The sequence below is a fragment of the Pteropus vampyrus genome, unplaced genomic scaffold (genome assembly GCF_000151845.1).
Source record: "Pteropus vampyrus isolate Shadow unplaced genomic scaffold, Pvam_2.0 Scaffold39, whole genome shotgun sequence".
In the NCBI taxonomy this organism is placed as follows: Eukaryota; Metazoa; Chordata; class Mammalia; order Chiroptera; family Pteropodidae; genus Pteropus; species Pteropus vampyrus.
In genome coordinates this window covers 3,706,607-3,733,393 of record NW_011888820.1, presented here as the reverse complement: position 1 = coordinate 3,733,393, position 26,787 = coordinate 3,706,607, and the positions used below count along the sequence as shown (strand labels likewise).

Here is a 26,787-nt window from a genome sequence, read left to right as displayed (position 1 = left end):
GTATTAATTCATCTATTATGTTAACTCATAATGTTTGCAGAGAAGCCATCAGCACAAAATTTAAAAAATCAATTATAACACAATTCATACTTTTTCCTAAATGTAAAAAGACTCGATTTTTAAAAAAGTTCCTAAGACCCCAAGATGACTATCACTTGGCTCAGAATTATCTATCCTAAGCACATCTGGATTCTTTCCAGCTTTAAAATCCACCTCCCCCACCCCCAACTAATTTCATGCACCAGAGGCCTCCTATTGCATCAGAAATGAACTTGCAAGACTGTGTACCTGACCCTTCTAAGGCATGCCTCCCAGGCACAGGACTGGGAAGGAGATGAGTTCCTGCCAGTTAAGATGATGCTGAGTGACAGCAACAAACAGGTTTCCCTCCTTCAGGGTATTCCTCACTGCCTTCCTTCCCCCACATACATTTGATTGCTAGCCTGCAGGCACATCCCTATACTCTAAATATGTGCAAACGGATCTAAATTTATCCCTGGTTGGCTCTTTCTCTCTGGTTGGCCCTGCCCATAGCTAGAGATGAGCAAGAAGGACCCACTAACTGCCTGGGCAGTCCATTTTCCAAACCTTTGAAGGAGATCTGGAGAGAACGGAATGCACCAAATCAGTAGCTCCCACAGATCACACTCTCAGCTTTCCCATGTGAGGAAAACAGAGCTGATCAAGGAAGAAAGCTGAACTAAATTTATAAGCTACTTAGCGGGCTATGAAGCTAGAGTGGTCACTTCTGCCATCACTTCGCTATTGGTATACCATCTAGTGGTCACCTATCAGCTCTGGGAAGTTGAGAACGGTAATTTCAGTTTAAATCTTTACGTCAGGATTTAATATCAAACAGGGGGATGCTCTTTGCTTCTGCTGCTTGTCTTAGACAAGCACATGAGGGTCCCAAAGAAGCTGACCCCTGTAGTGAGTTAAAGCAGATCTCAATCTCTGGAATTTTTAGTTGTAGGACTTTTCCTGGAGAAATTTTATTTTAATGTCAATATTCTAGGAGGCAGGCAAATTCAAGGCAAAAGAGTATACTAAATCACAGACACAGTGACAATGCAAATATTTAGTGCTAGTGGTTTAGTCTGTTATTTCCCAACATGGTATAGGTGGCCAGCAGGTTTCCATTTATTTTATTTTATTTTTACAAAACAAGCAAATGCTTACTTTATCATGAGCACACATGAAATTATATAGAAACACAGATGAACTGCTTGAAATGCAAATACTCTTTGGTTTACTCATCAAAATAGCCAATATAAAAAAAAAGCAAAAATCTTATCAGTTAAATAAAAAAGCAATGTTCTTTATTTACCTACCAAACCTTACTAAACATTGAAATGCATTAATTTTCATTCTCATGTTCTGTAGCAATAGCTTTTCTTCCCTTTTGTCTTCATCCCCCTAAATTATTTTGATGGGATCATCTCTTAAATAAAGATTGTCTTATTTTTCTTAAAAACACTTACTTTTTATTGTCCCAATATCAAGAACGACCTAGATTTTCTCTTTTTCTCTTACATTTGAAATGGATATTGAAAATGGAGACTCCATCAGCACATTTTCAAGATAATATGAAAGTTAAGCCCCCAACAAGCATTTCAAGGCAACGTCATGTGACTGCATTTAGGGGAATTATCATGCTTTGGGAAGCATCACTGTCAGTACTGAACTCGATTCCAGAAGCATATTCTTATATTAGGCATTATTCATTATGTCAAATACAGTTGGTTTCCACGATATTAATTTCAGAGAAATAGTTTTCTATTTTTCTGAAGGTTCGAATTTAACTGTCTTAATTCTTGAATGTCTTAATTCTTAATTAAGAGTTAATTCTTGAATGTCAATGACAAAAATCTTTAACAAAAGAATCTTTAACAAAAAGTAGACTTGAAAATGGAATAGTTTCAAAAGAAGAAATGACAGCAAGAGAAATTTCTTGGCTTTTTAAAAGACGTACATATACAAAGTAAGGACTAAAAGTGAATCAAAATACATAACCTGTACACTTTAGAAATATCCAATGTGCCACCAGCATAACTGCCCTAAAAAAGATGTCTTGAGGTTTGGAGCCATACATATTTTTCTCTGTATAACTCTATACCTTCATTATGCAATCAAACATCTTCCCGATGATCTGTTAACCCTTAGGAAGCTTTTAACTACAATTTTTGGCAATGTGCTTTTCTTCAAATAAAATCAGCCTCATAAAACATTATCATTAATGTCTGACGATCGAACTGAGCAAAGTCTTTCTGAAATATGCATAATCCTTAAAAAAATTCTTTTTTTCCTTCATAAATCAACCGTGCTCCATCTGCAAATAAATCATGAGCAGTCACAATCTTAATTCACATGCTCAGATGTTCTCTTCATCCAGCATTTTGTTGATACCATCACAAAGTTTTTGTAAGTGGGGTTTAAAATTTCCAAAGGGATTATACAAGGCCGCCAAAAAATCACAATCTGAAAAATGATCAAAGACATTATTAATCCGTCCGTGTGACTTCGTGGTGAGGTGACGCTGAATGATTTGGTGGAGCATCTCTCTGCATTCGTTTAGCAGCCTGGATAACACATTCCGGTCAAAGGTGTAATCCACCTGATGGAAACTGACCACGGTCATAGCAAGTTGATGAACCTTCTTCTTAAATTTCTCCATCAGGGCTAACTCATCTTGATTAAACTGGTTATTCCTGTAAAGAATGGCCAGCTTAATGACTGTTTTGATGAGGTTTTTGATGATTTTCTCTGCCTCCTTCTTGTTCTGAGTGTACTCCTTGGTCACCCGATAGAGCTCATCTAGCACTTCACTGCTCGTGTCATCGATTAAGGTGGTAGCGATGGATTTGGATACCATTTTACCCAAGATCTTCTTTTGTGCCTGAACGGCCAAGTTTTTGGAATTAAAGACATCTGTGGCCACTAAAAACAAAGGACGGATTAAAAAAAAATAAATCAGCAAATATCTGTGAGAGAAGCAAATTAAAAAAACAGATATTAAGGTATATATTCCTTCTCATTTTCCCACCATATGGTTTACCTCCCATCTACTGACATTAATTTCCGTTTAGAAAGGAAATTTTTAAAAAATTCCCTACATTTCTGGGCATTAGGTTCTCATTTGTGACATTAACAGGTTACGCATAATCTTTAAGGCCTTAGGCAATTCAAGTATTTTATACCTTCTGCTATGTAGTCAATATTTTGTTTAGAAGTTAAAGGATTCAACTTATTTAAAAATAACTTTTTCTGACTATAAAAACAGTATGTCTCACGAGGCAATAAGTTTTCATGCAATTTTTCCCTAGTTTAACTTTATAAGAAATCCATCAAAAACATAAAATCGACCCGACTGTTCCCTGGGCAACAGTAACCATGAACAATTTAAAGAAACACATTTAAATGTAAGAGGGACAAATGACAAAGCCGTGATATCGAGTAAAAAGGCAAATTCATGGAAGCAAATCAAAAGGAGATCTCTGCTTTATAATCCAGTTGCAAAAAGTCAAATTTCTCAAGACATTGGCCAGTACCTACCAATTCGGCCATCCTAACCTCCCTAAATTTCAACTCCAGAAGCTGAGTGTTAGAAAACAAATATTCATTCCTTGGAGCACCTATTGTCACTTGCTATTTCTGATGAATAGTCACTGTTCCCTTTAAATTTGTGTATACTTTGAGGAAATAAACCCACTGTATGCGCTAAAAAAAAAAACATGCTACATGAACAACACACTTTGAAAAAGCCGATGCTTAGAGTTTACTATTGGAAATATCAGTTAATTTGACAGAGGTTTGAGATACATATATTAAGTTGCATGTGTTAAATGTTAATGAGACATTCTGTGATGTTCCTAGTTTACAGCCAGTCAGTGCTCAATAAATGTTTATTCTCCAAATGAAGTTTAGTTTTTCTCCAGAATCTTCCCTCACTCTGTGCATGCTACTCCACTACACCTGTGCTTTCTCTCTCTTCTCCAAGGTACTCAGAGCTGTAGCTTTTGAGGTCTCCATTCCACCTGTGGGTCCAGAAGCAGCTTTTCTCTCTGCATATATCAGTGTATAAGCCTACGCCTGGGTGTTGGAAAGCATTTGGTGATGAAAGATAAAAAGCTTAGAAATACAGATATGTAAGAATGAGTCAGGGCATCAATGATATAAAATTATTTCTAGTTTGGATAGGCTAGCAACATCAGAAAACTAAAGGGCAGCTGCTCCCTAATCCAGGCTGAGGATATATAAGGAGAGTGACTCCCTCAGTGTGGAACTGCCATGTTTGATTTAAAGGCTGGGCCAAAGTAGCTCATGGTATACACTACAGGTAGCTGCAAAGGGGTTCCTGATGACCAAAACATCATTCATTAATATACAGACCCTACACCCTGAAAGAACATCTTGATTGAACTAGAAATCGTACCCTCAAATAAATGTCGATATTTAAACTTCTGAAATGGGAACTGAAACTGCAGAAGAAGTAACGAAATATATTTTGAGAAAGAAAAGGAAAGTGAAAAAGCATGAGAAATAGCTAACTCCGTGAAGGTTTCTAAGCTTTTTTTAAATTTTCATCATTTAAGCAGTAGTCTATTTCCAACTCTATTCTTCAACGGTTTGCAAAAGAGCATATGGGTCAGTTCGCACTAAAGAACTGATACAGAAAAACATGGCACGCATGTAGTTGATATTACTATATTAAGATCAGGGACTATCTTCCATTACTGAGCTTATGATACAGACTTTAACAAATGAATAAATCTAATTTATATAGAGAGGGATGCTCCAGAAAATATATATTATTTTTGTTTGGTATTTATATAATAAATAAGACACTACAAATTGATGCAAGTGAAAAAGATTATTTAATAAATAGCATGGATTCACAGTTGGCTATTTGGAAAAAATATACAGATTTAGAGTCTTACCTCATATCATACGTCAATTAAATGAAAGAAAAAATAAGATAGGAGAAAACGAAGGTGAATATTTATGCAATTCCTAGATCTCAGGATGGGAAATATCTTGAATACTTAAAAACAATGGGAAAATATCATAACATTTGTGATGACTAAATCTGACTGTAAGCATTAGGGAAAAAAAAAAAAAAAGCGATGCTCCAAAATTTTCAGATACACGGTAAGTAACTCAGGATTTCAGGAATTCAATTTATATAAGGTTGAACAGTTATTCTCTTTGTAATCTATTAGAATGTGGCACAGTCTACAAACATCCCATCTGGGATTTAGTGCAATCCTTGTTAGATCAAAATACTGTAGTAGAATGTGAAATAACCGAAACTAGAGAAAGAATGGTTGGAAATATTCTTCTGTTCTCCTTTTTCCAAAGACTTGCAAGTTTGCACCTCTTCCAAGCTACTTTTCTTATTAAATCTAAATGTCCCATTTAACTTCAAACATAAAGACCTAACAAAAACTGTGGTGTAGCGCTTTTAACTTCCTGCAAGAGAAAGCATAAAAGGCAAGGCTAATGTCAACTAAGCAAGATTATTCCCCATTTACTGGTAACCAAGTCCAAATCAGGACAGAGAAGTTGATCTCTGAGGCTTTCACATTTGTCTCAGAGGTGTTTCAAACCCTCTTCTAGAAACACAGCAGCAGCTTCATACTCTCATTTTATTCTTTGGATTATATTGGGTATAATCCATCTTTTAAAATGAGAATGAAGCTCTTTCTCCCACAGGGAAGACAAGCATGCAGCAGATTTCTTTTCTAGTGTTAGTGAAGGCTTTTTCAAAGCCAACTAGAGGTTGTGGCTGAGAGTTGCTAGCCAGGACTGTGTGGTCTGTGATCATGAAATATGATTTTTTTCCCCTAGCAAATTAACTGCCTTTAGCCATTCCTGCTTAGGCTCATTTGTCAGTTTCACATCCTCTACCAGATCCCTTAAAGGCCTGGTATATCTCAGAGCTAGTCCTCGACCAAGTTTTTCTGCTTTTACTCTACCCTCATCCCTGTGTGATCTCATCCACTCCCATGGATTCAGATACCACCCATGTGCCAACAATTCTCACAGTTATAACTCAGCCCTAACCTCTTTTCCAGACTCATTTTGCAAATGCATTCAAGGTTTTTCTTTTCCTTGGCTATTTCGCAGGCATCTTAAATGTACCATGTCCGAAACCAAATCTTTGATTCCCTCCTGTCTCCAAAGTACACCTCCTCCATTCTTTACTACCTTAATTAATAGCATCCCTTCCATCCCTTTGCACAAGTCAGAGATCTGGGAGTCATCCATCACACCATCCTCTCCCTTACCCGGTCCACACCATTCTACCTTTTCTCAATTCTCTAAATTCTATCCACGTCCCTCCATCTCCAGCCTAGTCCATACCCCTTTCCAATTTCTTCCCAAGTAGTAGCCACGGATTTTAAAAATGTAAATTAGAAAAATGATGCTCCACTTAAATGCTTTGCTGACCATCACACTCCCTTATTCCTGAAGAATAAGGGAGTGTGATGGTCAGCAACGAATTTAATTGAAATCCTCATCAATTTGCCTACATTTTTAACATCTACTTCTCCTTACTGGAATCTAAGCTCTTTGAGAGCAGAGACTATATAGCTTGTTCACTGAGTCATCCCCTGGGCCTACAAGGGTGCCCGGTACATGGCTTTTCTGACAGAAGCAGAATTAATTTCCCCCCTCTTTTTGCTATACTTAAATACTTCTCTATGAAAATATGCTGTCCTGCAAAATGAGAGCTTTAAATACATATGTGGGTGTTTTCTTTCTTTCTTTTCTTTAAGTTAAAGAAACAGATATTTGTTTTATCTAGCTAAGTATGTGGTTTTCTTCCCTTTAAGTGCACTACTGAGTGTGGTTTCTCTTATTGTCATTAATTAGTTATTTTAAAGAGAAGAGATTTGTAATACACAATGAGAAAACATGAGAGAACAAGAAAACAAATACGCATAAAAGCAAAGTGCGATAGTTCTGACTGAGCCACAGTGCAAGACTAAACACAGGCCCGCCTCTAACTCTGATTGGCTCTGTGATTAAGCATGTAACAGAAAGATGGACAAAAGGTATATCCTGGGAAGTAACTAAGATGTGAATAGGAGATGTTCTAAAAGGACAAGGTGCGGAAAGTATTGATTCAATGTTTTACCAATTATTAGAATGAATTCACTTGTGTTAAAAAATATACATGTACGTTGTTGACCAATGAAAAATAATGGCATATGTCAAAAATACACAAAGGATTACTACTATATGAAAACAATTTATGATTGTATTATAGAAATAGTTGTAAACATTATTTTACACCTACTTATCTTACTGCTGCTCCCCTTCCCCCAGCATCTCTATATCTCCTTCCTTAGCTTAATCAAATAGTTCATTTTAGCAATACTTGCTAAAAAACAAACTGATATTCAGGGAATCCTGATTTTAGCATCAACAGTTATAATTTAGAGATAAACACTGATGGTAAAAATATACTGACCCCTGTATACAAGAACAAAGTCCTCAAAAACAAAACAAACAAACAAACACTTTTTATAACATTAAAGAAAAACTAGTTTCCTGAAATTAACAAAAATTCCCCACAACATCACTCCAAGAAATTGCTAATACAGTGAAGCACTTAAGTCAGTTCTTCACAGCCCCCACCAGCAAATATCTTCATCCATCAAATTTGCTATACCCGGAACTTTTAAATGGTGACTACAGATGCACATTTATGTGCTTGCTAATTCTTCCCTAGTTAAAAGTTGATCCGGTGGACCCAGTATTAGGATGGAAAAGAAAACAATTTGGAGAGCACGTCTGGTTGTTGTGACCTGTTAATAAAAGTTCTTTAAATAAATATATAAAACCTTATCTCTCTTGCATCTAAGTCTAAATATAAACAGGACTTAATAAAAAGATAGCTTTGGGGATAAGAAAGTGGCCATAACCAACTATAAACACTGTCAACAGGCTAAGAGTTGACCTCCCAACCCTCACATTTGGTAGTGCCCCAGAACAGCAAAATGTAGTTGGAATGGCTGGTGATGATATCTGTGACACCGGCCTCCACACTAAAAAAAAATTTTCAAGTTGGGCCTTTCACCGGGTTGGGGAGGAATTGGCAGGCAAAAGGAAGGGGGGAAAAAGAGACTGCAGAGGAGGAGAGAGGGCCACAGCTAGCAGAAGCAGCAGAGATTCCAACTGTGTGGGGGCGCTGCCCTGGAAGGGTCAGAAGCAAAGACCATGGCAGCCAGCTGGAGGCAACCTTATCCAGAGAGAAAAGACAAGTGTCAGGCACCTTAACCTAAAATCAGCCTTAAGTCACACAGATGAAAGCCCTACCACAAAAGAACAGTCTTGAGGGAATCAACACTTTTGGGATCCTCAACCTGATATTGAATGCAAATTTTGATGTATACGGATTTTCCTGACTAATGGTAAAAAATCAATGGTAAGCATCATCACAGCGACAAGCTAAGTCATTTACTCTGTGTTACTACTTCCAAAAAGGACGTGCTCATTTAAAAAGGCAACATAATATAAAAGGTAAATAGCAGGGAAAGTGGTGACTTGAAGTGGGCCAAAAAGGAAAAAAAAAAATCACTGGGTGGCTCTTCAATGGCATACTAGGGATTGAAAAGTACCCCTCTTCTAGATTCTTTGTATTATCCTTTACTTAGCCTTTTGACAACTCTGTAAGTTGTAGAGAACTGACAGTACTGCAAATGGCTCTTGTCCACAGAGATGCACACATCCAGTAGAAGTGTAATTGAGTCTTCATTTTCTTGTTTGCCTGTTGCATTTGGAATTCTCCTTTGAACCAATTCATCATTAATTAATAAGTAGTATCTTTTACATATTCATTTTTTATTTGTATGAGAGTCATGAGTGTACCTTCTTAAAAACATACTCCTTAACACATAGTAAAGTAAAAAAAATTGCAGTATAACCCTGTCATATACCAGTTAGAACTAGTACACATTTCCTGTGGCGATTTACTCCTTCAGGATCCTGGAAAAGAAGAGTTTACTTATAAAAGTCCAAATATTCTGTATCCGATGGTTCTGTGAACTACCATACTGTTCAGGAATATTACTGAGACTTAGTTTCCCCATCTGTAAGATGACGATAATGCTTTCCACTTCTTAGAGTTGTTCTAAAGATAAATGAACATGGACCACATATAAATGTCTCACAAAATGCCTGGCACAGAACAGCCTTCTCTATAGGTTTGTTTAAAGAACTCAACAAATTAAACTTCAAATACATTATGATGGTCTTTTCTACTGAATAACATTTGGTCAAAATTAATCAACTCCTTCTGGAAGTAACATGGAGCTGAGAAATGCAAAAATGCCAGACTGTTGTATGAAAACAGAGAACTCACACAGTTTAGTTAGTTAAGGAGTTATTTCCTTTTCCATGATGACATTTAAAAAAAATCTAATATATATTAAAGCTTTATCAGGGAACTTCTCTCTCTCTTTTTTTTTTTTTTAAAGGTGTAGAATCCCTTGTTAGCAATAGATTTGGTACTATAAGGACTCTCATATGTAGTGTAAGGGTATTTTGTCTAGAGAAAACTGGCCCATGGAGAACAGAGTTGAAAGCTACTACAAAAAGACAAGAGAAGTAGTGTCAACATCCACGCAAAATTGCAACAGAAGCAAGATGCAGAGGAAATGGGTCAAAAATAAAGTCAAAGTGGAAAACCGCCAACAAGATCACTTCAGTTACATTATCTCACCCAGTTTCTGAGTCCCCCCAGAGAACCCAAGGCCCAAAGCAGCATGGGTGGAAACAAAAGGCTCAAAGTCAAGAGTCCTGGGTTGTAAAGTTCGGTGCAATTTAATTTCTTTGAACCTCAGTTTTCTCATTTGCTAAGTGGGGTATCATTTTACCTTAAATGATATTTAATGAGGTACAAATATGAAAATACCCGGCAGTGTGTTAGGCTCACAACAAAGCATAAACACACACCGAGTTTTACTCCCTTATTTCATATCATTTGAAATGGAAGAGCAGGCATTCAAACCCATATTTGCACATACTGTGTTTGTTTCTACTCATTTCTCCTTCTATCCTCTAGTTTCTAAATTTCTAGACAAGAGAAATTATGTCCTAAAGAAAACACTATGAAGCTTTTCCCTGTGTGATCTCAGGCTATTTTTTGTTGCTTTAATTCTGAAATCTCTTCATCATGATTTTCATCAGGTTCAACTGTGTGCCCTTCACTTCTGTGGCTTTTGTGAAGATTTTGAAATTGAAAATGTCATTTCCTGAGTTTCAACTCCTTTCACTTCATATTAGACTCCACCTCTGCTCTTTTTCTGTCAGTTTGCTGATCATATGATACCTTGATTGCTTTCTGCGTGCATACGCTCTGGCAAGAGATCCTGGATGCCTCTAGGTTTGCTAATGCCAGGACTGGAAGAAAGTTTGGTGATGTTTACATGAAGTAGTATGGTTGGACCCCAAGGAATGTCAGTCTGGTAAATATTAGGACAGAAGTTACAGAAATAGAAATGAATTTTGTGGCTACCCAAAGTCCAAGTGAGAGGTTTACAGTTATATGAACCTAGTGGCTAGTCGTTATATTTTGAACTTTTACTACATTATCCCCAGAACTGCCCAGAATCTGCAGTTATCTTATTGAAGCTTCACAACCACCTCAAGAGGGAGGTTATTATTATCCTCATTTTATATGTAAGGTAACTGCATCCCAGAGAGATTAAGTTACTTTCTCAAGGCCATGAGTCAATAAATGGAAGAGATGAACTTGAACCCTGATATGTCCCACTCGAAGCTATCCTCTTAAGAATTTAATTACAGTATACGAGCTTTAAAAAGGCAGCTTTCTCTTGAAGGTACGGGAAGACCTAATAACATTCAAATAAGTTAAGTTTAATGAAAGAGATCAGGTCTCCCTGGGGAAAGAAATGAATTTCACAAGATAGAGCAACCCAGCTGGGCTTGAAATAGCCTGTATTTCCAGGGATAACACTGAACAGTTTAAAAACATTTAAAAATATAATTTAAAAATACAAAAATGCTTACATTGTTCAAAAGCCAGAATGTTAAATATATAAAATGAAAAGTCTCTTTCTCGGCTTTGCCACCCACTGCACAGTCCTGACCTCAACCTCTGTTTCCAAGAGGCAATAACTGTTCTTAGAATTTCGGTATCCTTTCAGAGTTGGGGTTTTTTTCCCCTGCATTGATAAGCATATATATGAATAGATACTCAGCTGTGTAAAGAAGTCTTAAAGGCTTTTAATTCTTAAGAAATACAACTTTGAGTGATGAAAGACTGTAAACTAAGCGTGCATAATTCTATTCATGACCCTGACATAAAATGGTGAGATGCTAGAGGCATCTCACCATTTTATGCTAGAGGCACATGGCTATTACCCTTGTCTGTTCCCACTCACACAATAGCAATGAGAGTCCTTCACTGAGTGACGAGAAGATAGTGAGTGTAAAACACAGGTATTTATTTAATGGGAACAAATAATTATTATGATTAGGGCAATCATAGAGTTTATTACCCAAATGAGATACCTTTAAAAGGGCACTATTAGCAATTACACCCTGACAACAAATCTATGACCATTCCAGGTAAACAGTAAGTAGTCACTGAAGACTACTTAAGTACTTAAGAATTAAAGACGCTCAAGACTAAGTAAGAAAGGGTCAAAAGTAGGATTAACCAAATATTTAGGACTTGATAAATTTCTTCAGAACCCCACAGGAGCACTAGTCAGTATTTTTTTCCAAATTACATTAACAATAAAAAACAAACAAACAAAAAAACTAATTCTTCAAGAAGTTAAGAATCTCATGGGGCAAAAGAAAAATTCACTCTTGTTAAATAAGTTTGGAAAAACAGTGTATATGAAAGTCCTTTTCGAGATGCACAAAATGCATTATTAATATTAAAGGTCTTGAGGATTAGTAAAGGAACATTTTAATTTTACTTACCCAAGTTTTCCAAACTAATTTCACAGAGGACCCACTAACAATTTGCAGAATAAGGTCAGTGAAAATCACTGGCTAACAAATTGACTTGGGTTCTTCCTATTCCTCTGGAATAGATTTATGATTATCTCATGCAAACAGAGTTGGGCAAGACGGGCAGCTAGGCAAAGCTAGGCAATGTGGTGACTGTGAACCCAGGCTCTAGAGTCACACTATCTAGGTCAGAAGCCTGGCTCTGGCACTGAGTGCCTGTGTCCCTGTGGCAAATTACCTAACCTCTCTCGGCCTCAGTTTCCTCATATCCAAATGGGGTTATCTAAGGTTTTTATGAGGATTAAGTGAGAATAATCCATATCAGGTGCTTAGAACTGTGCCAGATGTAAATTACTCGGGTTGATTTATGCAAACTATTATTATTATCATCATTGATATTACTATCATTATTAGGGTAGATATTGTTGACGTTCTGCTGCTTTGGGATAACAAAGTCTTGTGATCATGTCTTGTGAAATAGGAGTGAAGAGAGAAGAGAGTACATTAACCCAAAGGCATGAATCATTCAACAAAACTTCTGCTGAAGATATGTATCAGATACTGTGGTTTCAAAGATAAACGACACTATCCCTTATCTCCAGGCGCTCTGCCTAACACCTGATGGGAGGGAGTTGGGGCAGATGAGCACACAGCTTGGCAGAATGTAAAGTGTAGCAAATGGTAGCAAAGAGAGTGAACATTAATTTTGCTATATGGAGTGACGCAGGAAGGCAAGGTTTGAGGAAGGTCTAACAAAAAGATTGACCCAAGAGGCTGCCCTTGAAGAAAAAAAGACTCTGCCTTACAGAAATAAATGTGACTATATTCTAGAGCTGAACTGCATAATTCCTACTGAGTGGTTAGAGACTAAAAATTCTGCCCAGCTGTGTCAGATACCCAATGATGTATGTGGGACTTATAGATTTCATAAAGACTTAAAACACAAACTATGTATTGTCAAGGCCCAGAAAAACTTACTACAAAACTTACTACTTGGTTTGCAAGAGGGTATTAGCAGGGAGAAGACAAAAGGAGCAGGTATCTGCGATAGCATTCTCAGTGATATGGGCCATATGTATCAGAAGGGCCTGAAGGCTTCTTCGAAATACGGGTTCCCAGACCTACTGAATCAGAATCCCCACTACTGCAGCTTAAGAAGTGCATTTATAACAAGCATTCGATATGGTTCAGTTGTACAGGAAAGCTGGAGGACCCAAGCTCTGAGATGTACTCTCAGAAGGCTGTACTTTGAAGGCATGCTGTGAGTAGACTAGAAACAGATTTGGTTATCTTAAAATGTTTTCACTAAAAACAAAACAAAACAAAACAAAACAAAACAAAAAAACAAAACAGAAGAAAGCTATACACAGAATCTAAAAAAAAGTTTTCATAATATAGTTTATTATATTAAAGCCTGAAAGAATTTTGATAATGTATCCAAAAGAATAGGAAAGTTAGTCTCTTTTACATGATACTTTAACCAAAATTTGAATAGGGCCTAACAATCACAAGCCTCAAATTAAATAAAAATATCCTAAAAGCATTTATGTAAAACAAACTTTAGTGAACTATTCTTTTTCTTTTTTAATTGACTGGACCCTTCCTATTTATCATGTTGGCTTAGGATACATTAAGGTTTAACCAAAGACTTTTCAATTAAGCTGGGCTTATTTACATATTTTTTTGAGGTTGGGAAGCCTTTCTATTGTTGATATAATCCAATCTTACACCAGAATGTAGAGGAAAAACCTCTAAACAAGCTTCATGATTTTCTATACTTTTCCACTCCTAAGTTATCCCATCCTACCAGAGGCCCTAGCTCCTGATGAATTTTTATATTCACACAGTGTTTAGAAAACCAGTAACAGATTTTAAAATCTAGCATACTGGAGTCCAGTTTAGTTACTGAACCAGCCCCCAAAACTAGCAACAATGGTCAACGCATCCTTTCCGGTCTCATCAGGTTGTCCCTGGCCATATAACAAGGACAACCAAACAACAAAATTACAGTCGACACTTGTGTAGAACTCTATAGTTTGTAAAATATTTTCATTATAACACTTTCATATGTTTATAAAAGAGTTTATTCTGGTTTGGTCCTCTTATTATTTAATCCTGTGGGAGCCAATGAAAGAACTGAGGCTCAGGAGTCATGTGACTTGTCTAAGGGCATGTAATTAGTGGCAGAGCTTAGGTACATTGCAGCCTACTGCAGCACACAACTATACTTTAAGAAACGTGAAATTAAGATAGTGTTCATTATTTATGAATTTTCTAAAATTCCACAATGCTGCTGAATAAGTTGAAGAATCCCACTTTTTAGAGTTCGTCTGCTCCCTAAGTTAAAGCAACAACTTGACCAAAAAAGGAACATAGGTCTTACATATCACAAAACAGACACTAAAGAAAAGCTATGTATCTGCCCTTACCTTCTCCCTCCATCTCTGCCTGAAAAATTCTTGCTTTTCCTTTAAGGCTCTTTTCCAAGGAGCCATCTTTTCCAAGAAGTTTTTCCAAAATCCAAAAGTGGAATGACCTCTCCAAATCCAATGAGGAATAAATCTCTCCTCCTTTTAATGTGCTTTTCTCTGCCTTGTGGGTGAGTTAAATTCCTATCTTATCTTACTTGATTATGGATGGTTCTTTACAACTAAGGTACCATATCTATTCATCTCTGTATTCTTCAAAATGCTTAACATGTGCATTCCAGCTAGCATAGAGTGAACTGAACCCTAATACTCTAATCTGCCTCCATGAAATCCATCAATATCTTTTACAGCAATTCATGAGGATATGTCAGGAAGTCAATTCAATTTCATATATCTAGAGCTTAACAAATGTATTTACTTGTACTCCATGGACAAAAACATGTAGGATGTAAATTACTCTTTGTTTTAAAGGACTGGAATCTATGTAAAAGACACGCCTTTTCTTTTTTTGTCTTACTGCTTTTCTCCCCCAAATGATAATAAAACATCTAGAATAACCAACCACTTTTGTTTGGAAAAGTGACCATATTTAGCTAACTCGATCATCCATGCAAATATTTAAACCCATCTGTCTGAATATTTTAGGAGCAGTAACCTCTTGGCTTCAGCTTCAGCATCTCTCAAATATGCATCTTGGCACAACATACCAACATTCTTGTCAAAATCTTTCCCCAATAGCTGTATTAAAATGTTAAGTTAGTCATGCATTTTATAGCCATGTCGATGTCCTAGAGGCTAGAACTCCTCACAGGTAAGCAAATGGTAAGATGGAATCTGCCGGGCCTTAAAGTGAACAATCTCATTCCAAATATCAAGATACACTGCAGCTCTGAAATTCTAAGGCAGAACACTGAAAAAAACCCTGGAGAAGTACAGGAGCAGCATTACTTACTGCTGGGTACTTCCAATGTAGCACCGTGTTATCCTGTTCTTAGAATTAGTGGCTATTGTTAGAAAATTGGGAAATTGAAGCTCAAAATCTGTGTTTCTGATTTTCTTTGAAATATCATAAGATTCAACCGATGGGCCCACATTCCCACATGACAACAACTGTCTTAAAGTAGATTATGGCTTCTCCCTTAGAAAGAGACTACTCTCTCAGGTTCAATCCAGACCCTGCCAGATCATCTTCACACATTTGTGTTATTTCCCAGACTCTGCAGGCCATTTATTTGCTTGGGCAACTCCTTTGTTACAGAAATAAATGTAGCTGTATTTCATATATAGAGAGCCAATCTTCAGAACTCTTACTGGCTAGTTAGAAATTAGAAATTCTGCCCAGCAGTGTACTTACATGTCAGAAGGTGAAGGACAAGTGTGAGTCTTATGGATTTTAGAAAAATTTCAACATAAGTTATGTATAGCCAGTGAAGAAACTTAAGAGTAATAATGATATGTTTATATAACGCTTGTTATTTAGTCATAGACTTTAGGAAGCTGTATTTGGGCACCAAAATTGGACCTTATTTCTATACAATGTGTTAACTGGGTCACAGAGAGGTGGCAAATTTGCCAAATTTATAAAGATCCTAAGAGAAAGTTGAGCTTGGCTTTTTCATACCAGTCTGGAGTTCTACGTAGTAAAAAGGCTTATAGCAGAAAAGCCTTCCCCTTGTCATTCATTCTACACTTTCTTTCATTCAGCACATTATTGAGCACCTACTATGTGCCAGGTAGTGCCTGCTCTTAAGCAGCACAGATTCTAGTAGAGGGAGATCTAAAACATAAACAAACATGTAAAAAAAAAGTCAAGTAGTGACTGGGGCTGGAAGAAAAATAAGGTATGTCTGTGTGTTGAGGAAATAATTATAATTCTTTGGTGTTGATGTTACAAACTTGGTATATTAAACTCATTTTTCAGTTAAAAGAAAATAACTGAAAAAATATTATAGTTATTCCCTTGTAAGAACTGAAAAATGTTTTCCTAAATATATTAACTTGCTGTCTTGGAGATGGATTACTTCTCTACCAGTAGATATTTGGATAAAATAAACTTTGGCAAATAACATAACTGATCAATTTTACAACTAGTTGCCACATAACAACAAAATAAATCACTTCCCCCAAATACTTTGGCAGTCCCACCTTTTTATAGCTTTGTCTTTTCACCCCCTCATTCAGCAGCTCCAGAATTAAAGCCACCATTCCACCTCTCGCCATTTCTATCACCAGTCCTATTTTTAGAGATGGAAGCAGCCATGGAGACCAAAAGCATAAAAACACAGGCTCAAAAAATAATGCAGGGTCACAATATGACCCCCACTAACTCCTCCTGGTTACTGGCTCCCCTGTGGAAAGGTGCTTTACGTTGGGATTATCAAAAGTACAAACGGTAATTCCTCCATTTAAAACAGAGTTGACAAACTTTTGGCTGGTAACACATTTTGGTTGGGCCTCCATGATTTTTTTTTCTCTTTAAAATGGAGATAAAAATGCATATAACATAACATTTACCATTGTAACCATTTTAAAAAAGCACAATTCAATGATTTTTATTATATGAACAATGTCATGCATCACTACCATCCAATTTCAGAACATTTGTATACCCCCAAAACGGGCCCTCAGAATGCTTTAACTTTTTTGTAATTAGTAAAAGACATGTAAAAGTTGGGAGCAGTGGTATAAAAATTCACATTTCTAGCTTTTCAAGAAAAATGACCTGGCGACACTGGAGGGGATGAACGGAGAGAAACAATACACCGCCTGGCAATATCCCTACAGAGGCCAGGAAGTTACCGAAGGCATACGAGTTAGTCACCCTCGCTTTAGAAGATCAGGGGCTCCAATCATTCTGAATCACTCTTCAGGGCGCCTTGGGTGTGACTCCAGTTGTGACTCCACAGGGCTAAGACACTGTTCCTCTAGCTGCCAATCAAGCTGAGCCAGACAGCTTCCTAGCTCTGACTCCCCGAAGATCTCTAGGCTTTCATCAACTTCTTTACTCAGCCTTCCCTCAAAATGCTTTGCAATTTCCACCCCAGGACCTTTGCTAAAATCTCTCTTTCTACCCAAAAAAGCCATCCTGTATCTACCTGAGGAACATCTTAAACCCCTTTCCTTTTTGTACTACTATTATGACTTGCTTTTGTTTTCTACTTACTATCTATATTTCATTTTCCTATGATTACTTAATATATTTTTATTTTTTAAAAAAATTTTGTTTGAAAAGAACACTATATATACTATGTGAATGAAAACTGGTATTACTCCCCTAAATATATCATCATAAACACATGAATTCATAAAAATGAATTCGATGAGAAAAAAATCCTCAGTAGTATTTGTTTCTAGCCAGATACTGATGCCTGCCAAAGGCCACGAGCCCCATGCCTACCTGCATGCTACAAAAGGAGGTGAGCCAGTGTGAGTCAGGTGGGAAAAGTGATACAGCCCCAAACACAGGCATTCTCCATGAATGACATAAAGTATTCCAAGGACCTGAAAAGGGACTAAGCCCATAATGTGATTGAAGATGACTTAACACTATGATCGGGGCCTCCTAAACTCGTTTACTGTACCATCGCCAATAGAGAGACGACATGCCTCTCCCTTCCAAAGCTTCCTGCCAATGCCATCCGTCTCAACAGTTTTACCTCAAATATCTCATCCACATAACCTCTTGAACTTCTCTAATGGGATGCGGTATATGCCTGTCTTGATATCTCTGGTGAGGAGTTTTGAAATGACTTTTAAAAATTCCAAACCAGTTTTACATGAACTGAAACATGTCCTAGCAGATGAAGTGCTCAATATGGTGAAAGGCACAGGGATGTATAACTACATCTCTGCCCTTTGTTACATTTGGGGGTATTATAAAGCAATGAATGCAATTACTGCTGGGAAGTCATTCTTGGTGTGCTAAGTAACAGCTACTCTATTAAGGGCAGTTATTGTTTTAAAGGGAAGTAAGTGTGCCTCGCAGGCTGGGAAGAGTGGGGTACAGTGTCTAGGCTTCGTTTCTGGGGGTGGACAAAGGAGCTGAGCACTTTCTATGATAATTCCAGGTGTCATTCATTTCTAGGAAGAAACAATTCACAGTATTAGGGTCAATTTGGTAAAGAGACATAGGATAAAGACCTCCATAAGCAAATAAAAAGTATTAATGAACAACATTTTAAAAATATATTGAGAGACAATTTATGATGGTCAGTTTGTATTTCTATGGTATCTAAATTAGCTTTCTAAAAAACTGGACTCCTTATAAAATCTGCACACATAGTACATTAATGCTCATTTTATAAGGTTAGAAATATTGTTTTACTGAGTCAAATGATTACCAAGGTTTATGGTCATATCTATGTTCCTGGAAAGTATTACCGATCATCTGTAGTAGGTATTTTATATTAAGTTCTTGATAAATAACAGAACCTCCAATTAAAACATGGTTTCTATGGATAAATACAACCCAATTTATTAAAATTTTCTTCCTCATACAATTTCTAATGTTCTCATTGCTGCAAAAGGCATAAGATATTTTAGAAAAATAATACTGAATTTATCTCTAAAATGTGAGGCAATGCATATTATAAAGAGTACATGTTTAGGAGAAAGATGAATCAAGTCTTTTGAATGTATTATGTGAGTCAGTTTCTAAATGTGAAAATTAAATCTACTCTAACAGAACAATTTCTCCCTTGAACTAATCTCCTGTTAATTTTCCATTTATGCCATTCCTGCTTTGAAAAAAATGGTGAAGGGAGTTAATGGATTTGCCAAAAAGAAGGGTTTTTTCTCTTATGCTTTCAGCATCCATCTCTAATGCCAATTGTTGATCTTGGAATGAAGGAAACAGATGCTACTGTTGGATATAAAATATCAACTCACATAGTATTTTTAAGCTGTCAGCTGTACAGTTAGTCTTTATATAGGCAACAAACAAGTGCTTCTCTGTACCTTTATTTCCCTGAAACATACAAATACACGAATGCCAGAACTCCACCCACATTCCAATGCAGGACACATTCTATAGCAAATACCCCAAATGAATTCTGCCATATTTTCCCTGTTGATGAATCAGACAAAATATTTTGCCACTATATTCTACAGAATTCAATAAAACCATATACCATACTGTCCCCACCTAAATTTAGAAATCATGTTTAGATGAATATTTAAAGACTCTAGCTAACATAAAAAAGAATTTAATTCTTGAAATAGCAAGTGTCTAGCACCTATGAGTATATATTTTTTTCCATTAAATTGGTATTATCACAAAATAGAGTAATTTTAGATACAGGCACATAAGAAGGAAACTACAGAATTCTTGGATTCAGAGTCCAGGTTTCAAATCTAGGTCTTAATAATCTCCTAGCTCTCCAAGATTTTAATGCCATCTAATAAAAGTTTTGAGGGGTCAGGGGTTGGGTCATCTTTTCTTGAGCTGACTTAGGATTACTGTATTCTGCTGTGGAGGATAAAGAATCTGAAACATTTTAACATACACATTTTCAAATCACTAGGGGTAACTAAGAACATGCCTAGAACTCTGGCTGGAGGTTGGTGTTTGGCCAGTAGAAGTTTTAGTAATAGCTATTCTTTTGTCTCTGGGCTCAGTGCAAAATGGTGGCCCAAGCCTAGAAAGGCCAGCACTTTGGGCTCTTCTGGTCTTAGAGGCAAGATTTTCTTTTCAGGCACAGTTGAGATCATTCTGATAGTTTGCCTCTATCACCCATTACCTGATAAAACTTCAAGGCATGCATGTTCATGGGTAAAGAGAGCTGAGGCCTTTCATTGGTTGTCAAAGCCCGGTAAAGTCCATTTCTCATCTTCTGGGTATAAACTAACAAAACACCAGTTAGGAGCCTGAATATCACCCATGTGGCCTCAAAGGGAACCAGTAAGAAGAAGGTCCTGCCAGGCCTTCTTAAATGAACCCACCCCATGCACAATATATCCTGAATGTCCAGGTTTTAGCTGACTGCTGGCACCATGGATGGTATACTACCTACTGAGTACTGAGCCTTCCTGTACCTAGAAGCCAGACAGTAAGGCCAGATGATAGATCATCATCAATATTTGGATGATCCATGTATCTCATGAAAACAGCAAAGATTTTAATTCTGCAAAATGTTTTATCCTCTGGGCCATATGTCTATCTTCATACTTCGTTGGTTATGAAGCAGTTTCCCTACAATGTGCCTGCCATCATAAAAACTAGAAGTGTCTTGCCACTACAAGAGTCTTGATCACTACAAAGCTAGAGGAGATTAACTTTTTAGATCAGGGGATCATTTTATTACAAGTTGGGCTTGTATCAACAGTTTCCTTTCTCCCCTGAAAGTATCCTACTAGAATAGGTATAGGGTATTTGGGGCACAGGATTTCTGTATTTTCAAAAGACTAGATTTTTATCAAGTTCTAATTGAAAGCGTAGCAGGAGCCACTCTACCCTGTCCTGCTTCGGTCTTGAAAACAGAGTAGGAGACAATGAGCAGGAAAGAACAAGCATTTTAGAGCCACAGCCACATTCAACCCAATTATAGTAACCACCTCCATTCTTTATAAATTTGTGATTTATTTCTAAATTTGGCAAGTGAAGGCTAGTTGTTCCAAAGAATCATGACTGACTTTACCCTAACCCAAACTAAAAATATTTGCATGCATTTTGCATTTTAAATCATCATTCCCTGGCACAATTCTTTATTTGAAAAACAAATAGAAGCTCAGAGACTAACCCTTGCAGAGTTAAGGCTTCAGAAAGAGAAACACCTTTTTGTTGTTGTTAGAGATATTCTCATCTAATAAACGCTATGTTTAACTTACCACTTTCACAAAATGCGATGTTAAGACTTCTTAAATCCATAAAACAAACAAATAATGCTGCTTAGAATAAGAAAAGAGGACAAAAATTTTATTAAGGGAGGAAAAATTACATTATTTAGAAAGACAGCAAGAAAAAATAAAATATGAAGTTATCCTTAAAGTCTTGAAACAGTATCTGTAGGCAGCAAGACACTGAAAAATCTTTTGGTATCTGTCAAAATAGTATAATTCTTTCTGAGTTGCTAAAGGGCTACCTGACAAAAAAAATATATGAGAATCACTAGATTGATTGGAAATAATTTGGGGGGTAAAAAATGCTACTTCGAGCAGGCCTTAGATTCAAGAAGATAAGTCATATAGTACATACTGCTGTCCAGGCACATTCTCACTACTTTCAGTTTAAGGTGCTACATAGGCAAGTGAAGATTATTTCCCCGTCACCTACCTCAGGAGGGTGATGATATAAAGAGAGATAAAAATAAAAGGGGCAATAAGAGAATACTGATTATAGCTGGTTCTTAACAACTAGTCAGATATCCTCTTATTCCATTAAAAAACAAAAAAACAAAACAAAAAAAAACATCAACACCACAAAATAAGTTTCATCTGTGTAATAAAAATGTAAAGTGAAGTGATAGCCTGGAAAAAATGAGAAGCCAAAGTGGTTGGCTGTGAGCTTCGCTCTTATCAGCCATGTTAAAATCAGTGACAAAGACCTACTCTGTCCAGAAATCCCCCACTTTATTTTTAAGCCTGAAAACTGGTTAGTCATATCTATACTGAACACTTCCTGTCCAGGGGCATGATGATGGCAACAAACTGCCAAGTTTAGTAGCTGCCTACATTTAGTCAATTGAGTCATTCATGGAATAAAAAACAGCATCAAACATTTTTTAAAAAATCTGGCTAACTGAAGCTTTAAAAGATATACAATGAAAACAGGTTTGACTGTTTCACAGAACAGGGGTAGATGGTGCTATGGGGGGAAAAACAGAAAACAACAGACAATGTTACTTCAGGAGACAATTTGCTGGTAATTTCTGTGATATTTTAGCATACCGCTATCTACTATAATAGCTCTCCCACTCCTGCCCTCTACAATTGCCATTCCACACCTTCACTTATGAAAATGCCCGAAGACTGCAGAAAGTCTCAACAAGATCAATCTATTTCTTTTTTTCTTTTAACTTGGTCCAATTATATTTCAAAGGAAGGGCTTCCTAAGAGTTTTAAAGAAACAAGTATTCAGAGGCTTAAAATAAAAATCAGGAATGTAAACTTTATCGACTGGTCTAATCAACTGGCCTAACACCATAGTGTTACAGTAAGAACCCATCCTTTGGAAAGAAAGAAAACAATTAAGGATTTTAAGAATGACCCTTTAGGAAGCAACCCTGAGGGCTGTGTCAGGCTTCTTCAACTAGGCTGCCTTTCCCAGCAGCAATTATAATTTATCTGATTAACCCTTACATGTGTTGAAACAAGTCAGTTAAAGTTCCACTGCTGAGAAAAACAAAGAAACTCTCCCCTCCCCCATGCCTTGACCATATGTACAGAGGGGGCAAACAGCAAAGCATGCTGGGATAGACAGCAACCGACAAGTAATAGCTCCCTGTACCTCTGAGGTTATCAGCTTGATCATGCAGTCAGAGCTATGGTTGAGTGAGACAAATAATTTAAACCAGTCCTGCCCATAAAACCCTCAGCCTGAAATTCTTTAGTGAGCCTGCTTACCATCAGACTTGTTAACATGTGAACCCCCCAGAAGTTAGGTTCAGCTTCATGGGAGGGAGTGATGGCTCCCTACCATACCCCAAAAATTCCACTGAACTTCCAGAAAATGGATGGCACACTCCATCTGACAGCTTTGAACTGACTCCTACAGGCTGGCATTACTGCTTTTCTAATTTATCATTTGCCATTTACAAGCTTTTTGAGGAAATCATTTTTATAACACAGTAAGAAAGTCAGTGGAAATCCAAGCCAACACAACACAGCCCTTGCTTCTGACTGGCCCCAATTTAGCAGTTGGAAAAGCAGTAGCATTCCTCAATGTCACATCCTTGTTTATGGACCTCTGCATTAATCCTGCCTGAGAACTGCAGTGCTTCTGTGTCCTGCAAATGCCAGTATTTCATTAACTGCAAGTCTGTATCATACTCTGGAGACCATCGTACCATCATATCCCCTGAGAATTACAAAATCAAACAAAATAAACTGCCAAAACTTCTTATCCCAGGTATCCAGGTTATACTGCTGCTCACCTCTTTAATTTTGCACACTTTTTTTCCTCTTCATTTTAGAGTTATTTCCTTATTCCTCCCTTCTCTCTCTCCAAATGCCTACCCCTTCCCTTGGAGGCTCTGTATTAGGCCTGGATCCCACCCCCTGCCTCCCATCTTCCTGCACTTTTTCACTCCCATTCACTATTTCTTGATCTCAAGAAATTTCAAAATGTTCCAAATGGCCATTTCCTCGACTTCCTTCGCTATTCCGAACTCCCAGTTCTTCTCCTTCCCTTTTAGTAGGTACTACTTGTCCCTGAATTCTACCTCTGGAAAACTTTCCTGAGAGACTCCTTCTTTAATTACCTCCTTTTTCTGAAAAATTTGAGTCCAATGTTTAGACTTGTGATACTGGAGAGGGGTACATTTTTATTCTATTTCATAACTGACTTAATTCTAATTTGAACCCTCAAAAGGTGAAAATGATTTTATAAGTGCTTTACAATAATGAGAACAGTCAGGGCGCTAATATTTTACTTTTATCAAATAACTTTACAGCAGAAAAGTTCCTTGTGAGACAAACCCACCCTTGCCTACTTTTTACAGAACATAAAATGAGTATTTCTCAAACAAGTAAATACCATAAGCAGGGCAGGTTTTGTCTTTAGGTGTGATTATAGGCCTCTTTATTTATACAGCATCTCCCTAGACAAGCTATCTAATCATCAACACAAGCATCTCATAGGTTCTCACAAGGGATGAGCCAGCCATGTGGCTGGCATATTTCCATTGTGTGACAATTGCTTACCTCCTCAGGAGAAATTAAAAATTTCTCAGAATGGCTTAACTTATTAGTGTGGCCTAAATCCTATTTAACATTTATAAGATTAAAGCCCTCAGAGTTCCAGATTATGTGTCAAATATAGGGTATCTCTGAAAGAAGCATCAGTGGTTTTCCGAGACCTGTGTTCCTGTCACAGGACGAAAAATCATAGGACAGAGGAAATAAAGGCAAATGAGAGGAGAGAAAAATTCTCTAATTCTCAGATTACCCAAAGCTTTTTCCCCAGGATGAACACACACACACACACACACACACACACACACGTCCTCAATGCTCTATAGAGGAGGTACTGACTCAGTTGCTATGAGTATCTGAGGCCCAGGAAAGGCAGCAGTGATTGAGGGAGAGGCTATACCTCTCCCTGGAAGTAGACACTGGACCGTCCATGGCCAGCAGAACAGCCTGTGCTTCTGGGACAGCTCTGGTCTCCAGCTCCTCAGCCTAGCTGACTGGGCCACATGAAAACATATACCTGGGCCAGGTTAGCTGGCATCAAAAACAGATGGCCCACCAAAGTGGAAGGAAAAGTTCGTGAGTTGCTTATTCTCTTCTTGACAGGCAACCCTGGCTTGGGTAAATAAGGGTTTAAGGCTTCAGGAGCCTATAGCTATTGTGGTCACTTAGGGCATTCTGTTTAGTGGCCTCTTTGCTTCACCATTCCGTTGGAAGAAACTTTGCTCATAGTTATTTATAAAATTAAATCTTGTTTGTCACTACAAGTGTATTTCCATATAATTCCACAGTTAATACTATATATACAAGTACAAATCCCACACCTTTAAAACCATAAATAAAGTACCAGCCTAATAACACAGCCTTTGCAAGGTCTCCAGATTCCCAAACCAGCACTCCCTCCCTCAGCCATTTACTGCCTACTCAGCAGTTAGTCACTCAGGACATACTACAGCTTTATGTCTAACTTTTCTTCAAGGTTCTTAAGCTTTTGGCACAAGATTTAAGCAATTGCTCTTTCAGATATCTTGGTCTGTGGCCGGGGGAGCAGTGGGCTATAGCCCCACAGCCACTTCCTGAAAAAGAATGCGTCTGACGCCCAGAATGTACCAGGCCTGTGGGGCTCAGGGGAAAACGAGGCTGTGGGATGCCCGTAGCTCCTGCTACAGCATGTCTGGTGTCTGAATACCAACTCCCTTCCCACCCACACAAATGCACATCTTCTCCGAGGAAGAGCGTCCCTGCCCAACCAGTAGCCTGAAAGGCTAATCTTCCTGAATGATGTTCTCAAAGGAATGAAAACAAGTGAGCTCACTGTTGAATTGCCTCTCACTCAGTCTACCACTTTTAAAATCAGGGATTTAATAGGGTTTATTTGCAGAGCTAAAGTTGATTTCACAATGCTTCCTCATCTTTTACTCTCCTGAGGTTCACACAGGAGAAGGTGAAATAGGAAACCTCCATGTGTTCAACCATTTCATTTAAGTTTTGTAAGTTCCTCCAAAAGGTAGTGGGTGACACCATCCAGACAGATTAGGTCTGCCCTGCTTCAAGGAGATCTCATACAAAAATCTAGGATGTTAAAAACTATATCTGCAAAAATTTTTGTTTGTCAAACACAGGGGGTTAAAAAGTGCCTAGACATCACCTCCCTGGGCCTCAGTTCCTCTTCTCTAAAGCAAGGGTCTGCAACCCCTGGGCTCGGGACCAGTATTGTCCGTGGCCTTTTAGGAACTTGGCCACAGAGCAGTTGGTGAGCAGTGGGCAAGCTACCAAAGTTTCATCTGTATTTGCAGACACTCTCCAGAGCTAGCATCACTGCCTCAGCTCCCCCTCAGACCATCTGGCATTAGGTTCTCATAGAAGGCCCAGTCCCTGGTGCCAAAAAGTTTGGGGACCCCTGCTCTAAAGTGAAGAGGTTAGATGAAAGGACCTGTAAAGTTGCTTTTAACTCTAAATCATGGTGATTCTAATTATATTGTTACAGAGAGTCATTTTAATTACAAAGGGCTTCTCACTGCATATCTTTCTTAAATATTACAGTACACATAATGGTTTGATTTTGTAAATTCAGCTTGCACTATATTTTGAGACACAATCTGCTAAATGAAGAGAGGTGTACACATGCTCACCTCATTGCTTCCCACATTGTTAGCATCTTTCTCATACAGAAGGAAATGTTGGCAAATGCTGGCAAATCAGTGGTTTGTAGCAAACCCTGCAATCTTGCATTATTCTGAAATGAAATTACTGGGCTCTGAGACTTTCTGACCCTACTGCATTCTCTTTTACCCACCCACTTTTTGGTTACTTCCTGGGTTACCAACAGCCAGGAGGAAAGAATTTAATCATCAACGTTATCCTGATTGTTCCATGGCATTGTAATTTGGGGGTGAGAAAGGTGTGATATATATTCAATATGATAAAAATTTCAGACATGAGGAAGAAAAGTTTCCAATATATGTAAGCTTACAGAGCTGTGGGTGCCAGGCAATGCCAGGTTATCAGTGACATCCAC

The 26,787-nt window shown here is 37.6% G+C and overlaps 1 protein-coding gene across 5 annotated transcripts in view; it reads right to left on the bottom strand.

Moving 5' to 3' along the window:
• Nucleotides 1-1,063: 1,063 nt before the first annotated feature.
• Nucleotides 1,064-26,787, bottom strand: part of TNFAIP8 (TNF alpha induced protein 8) — a 102,920-nt gene continuing 77,196 nt past the window's right edge. For all 5 annotated transcript variants that reach the window (XM_011358275.2, XM_011358274.2, XM_023529565.1 and 2 more), the window contains one exon: nt 1,064-2,937. In XM_011358275.2, the coding sequence (XP_011356577.1) occupies nt 2,372-2,937 (566 nt within the window). In that variant the 3' untranslated portion in view covers nt 1,064-2,371. The remainder of the gene's footprint in view (nt 2,938-26,787) is intronic.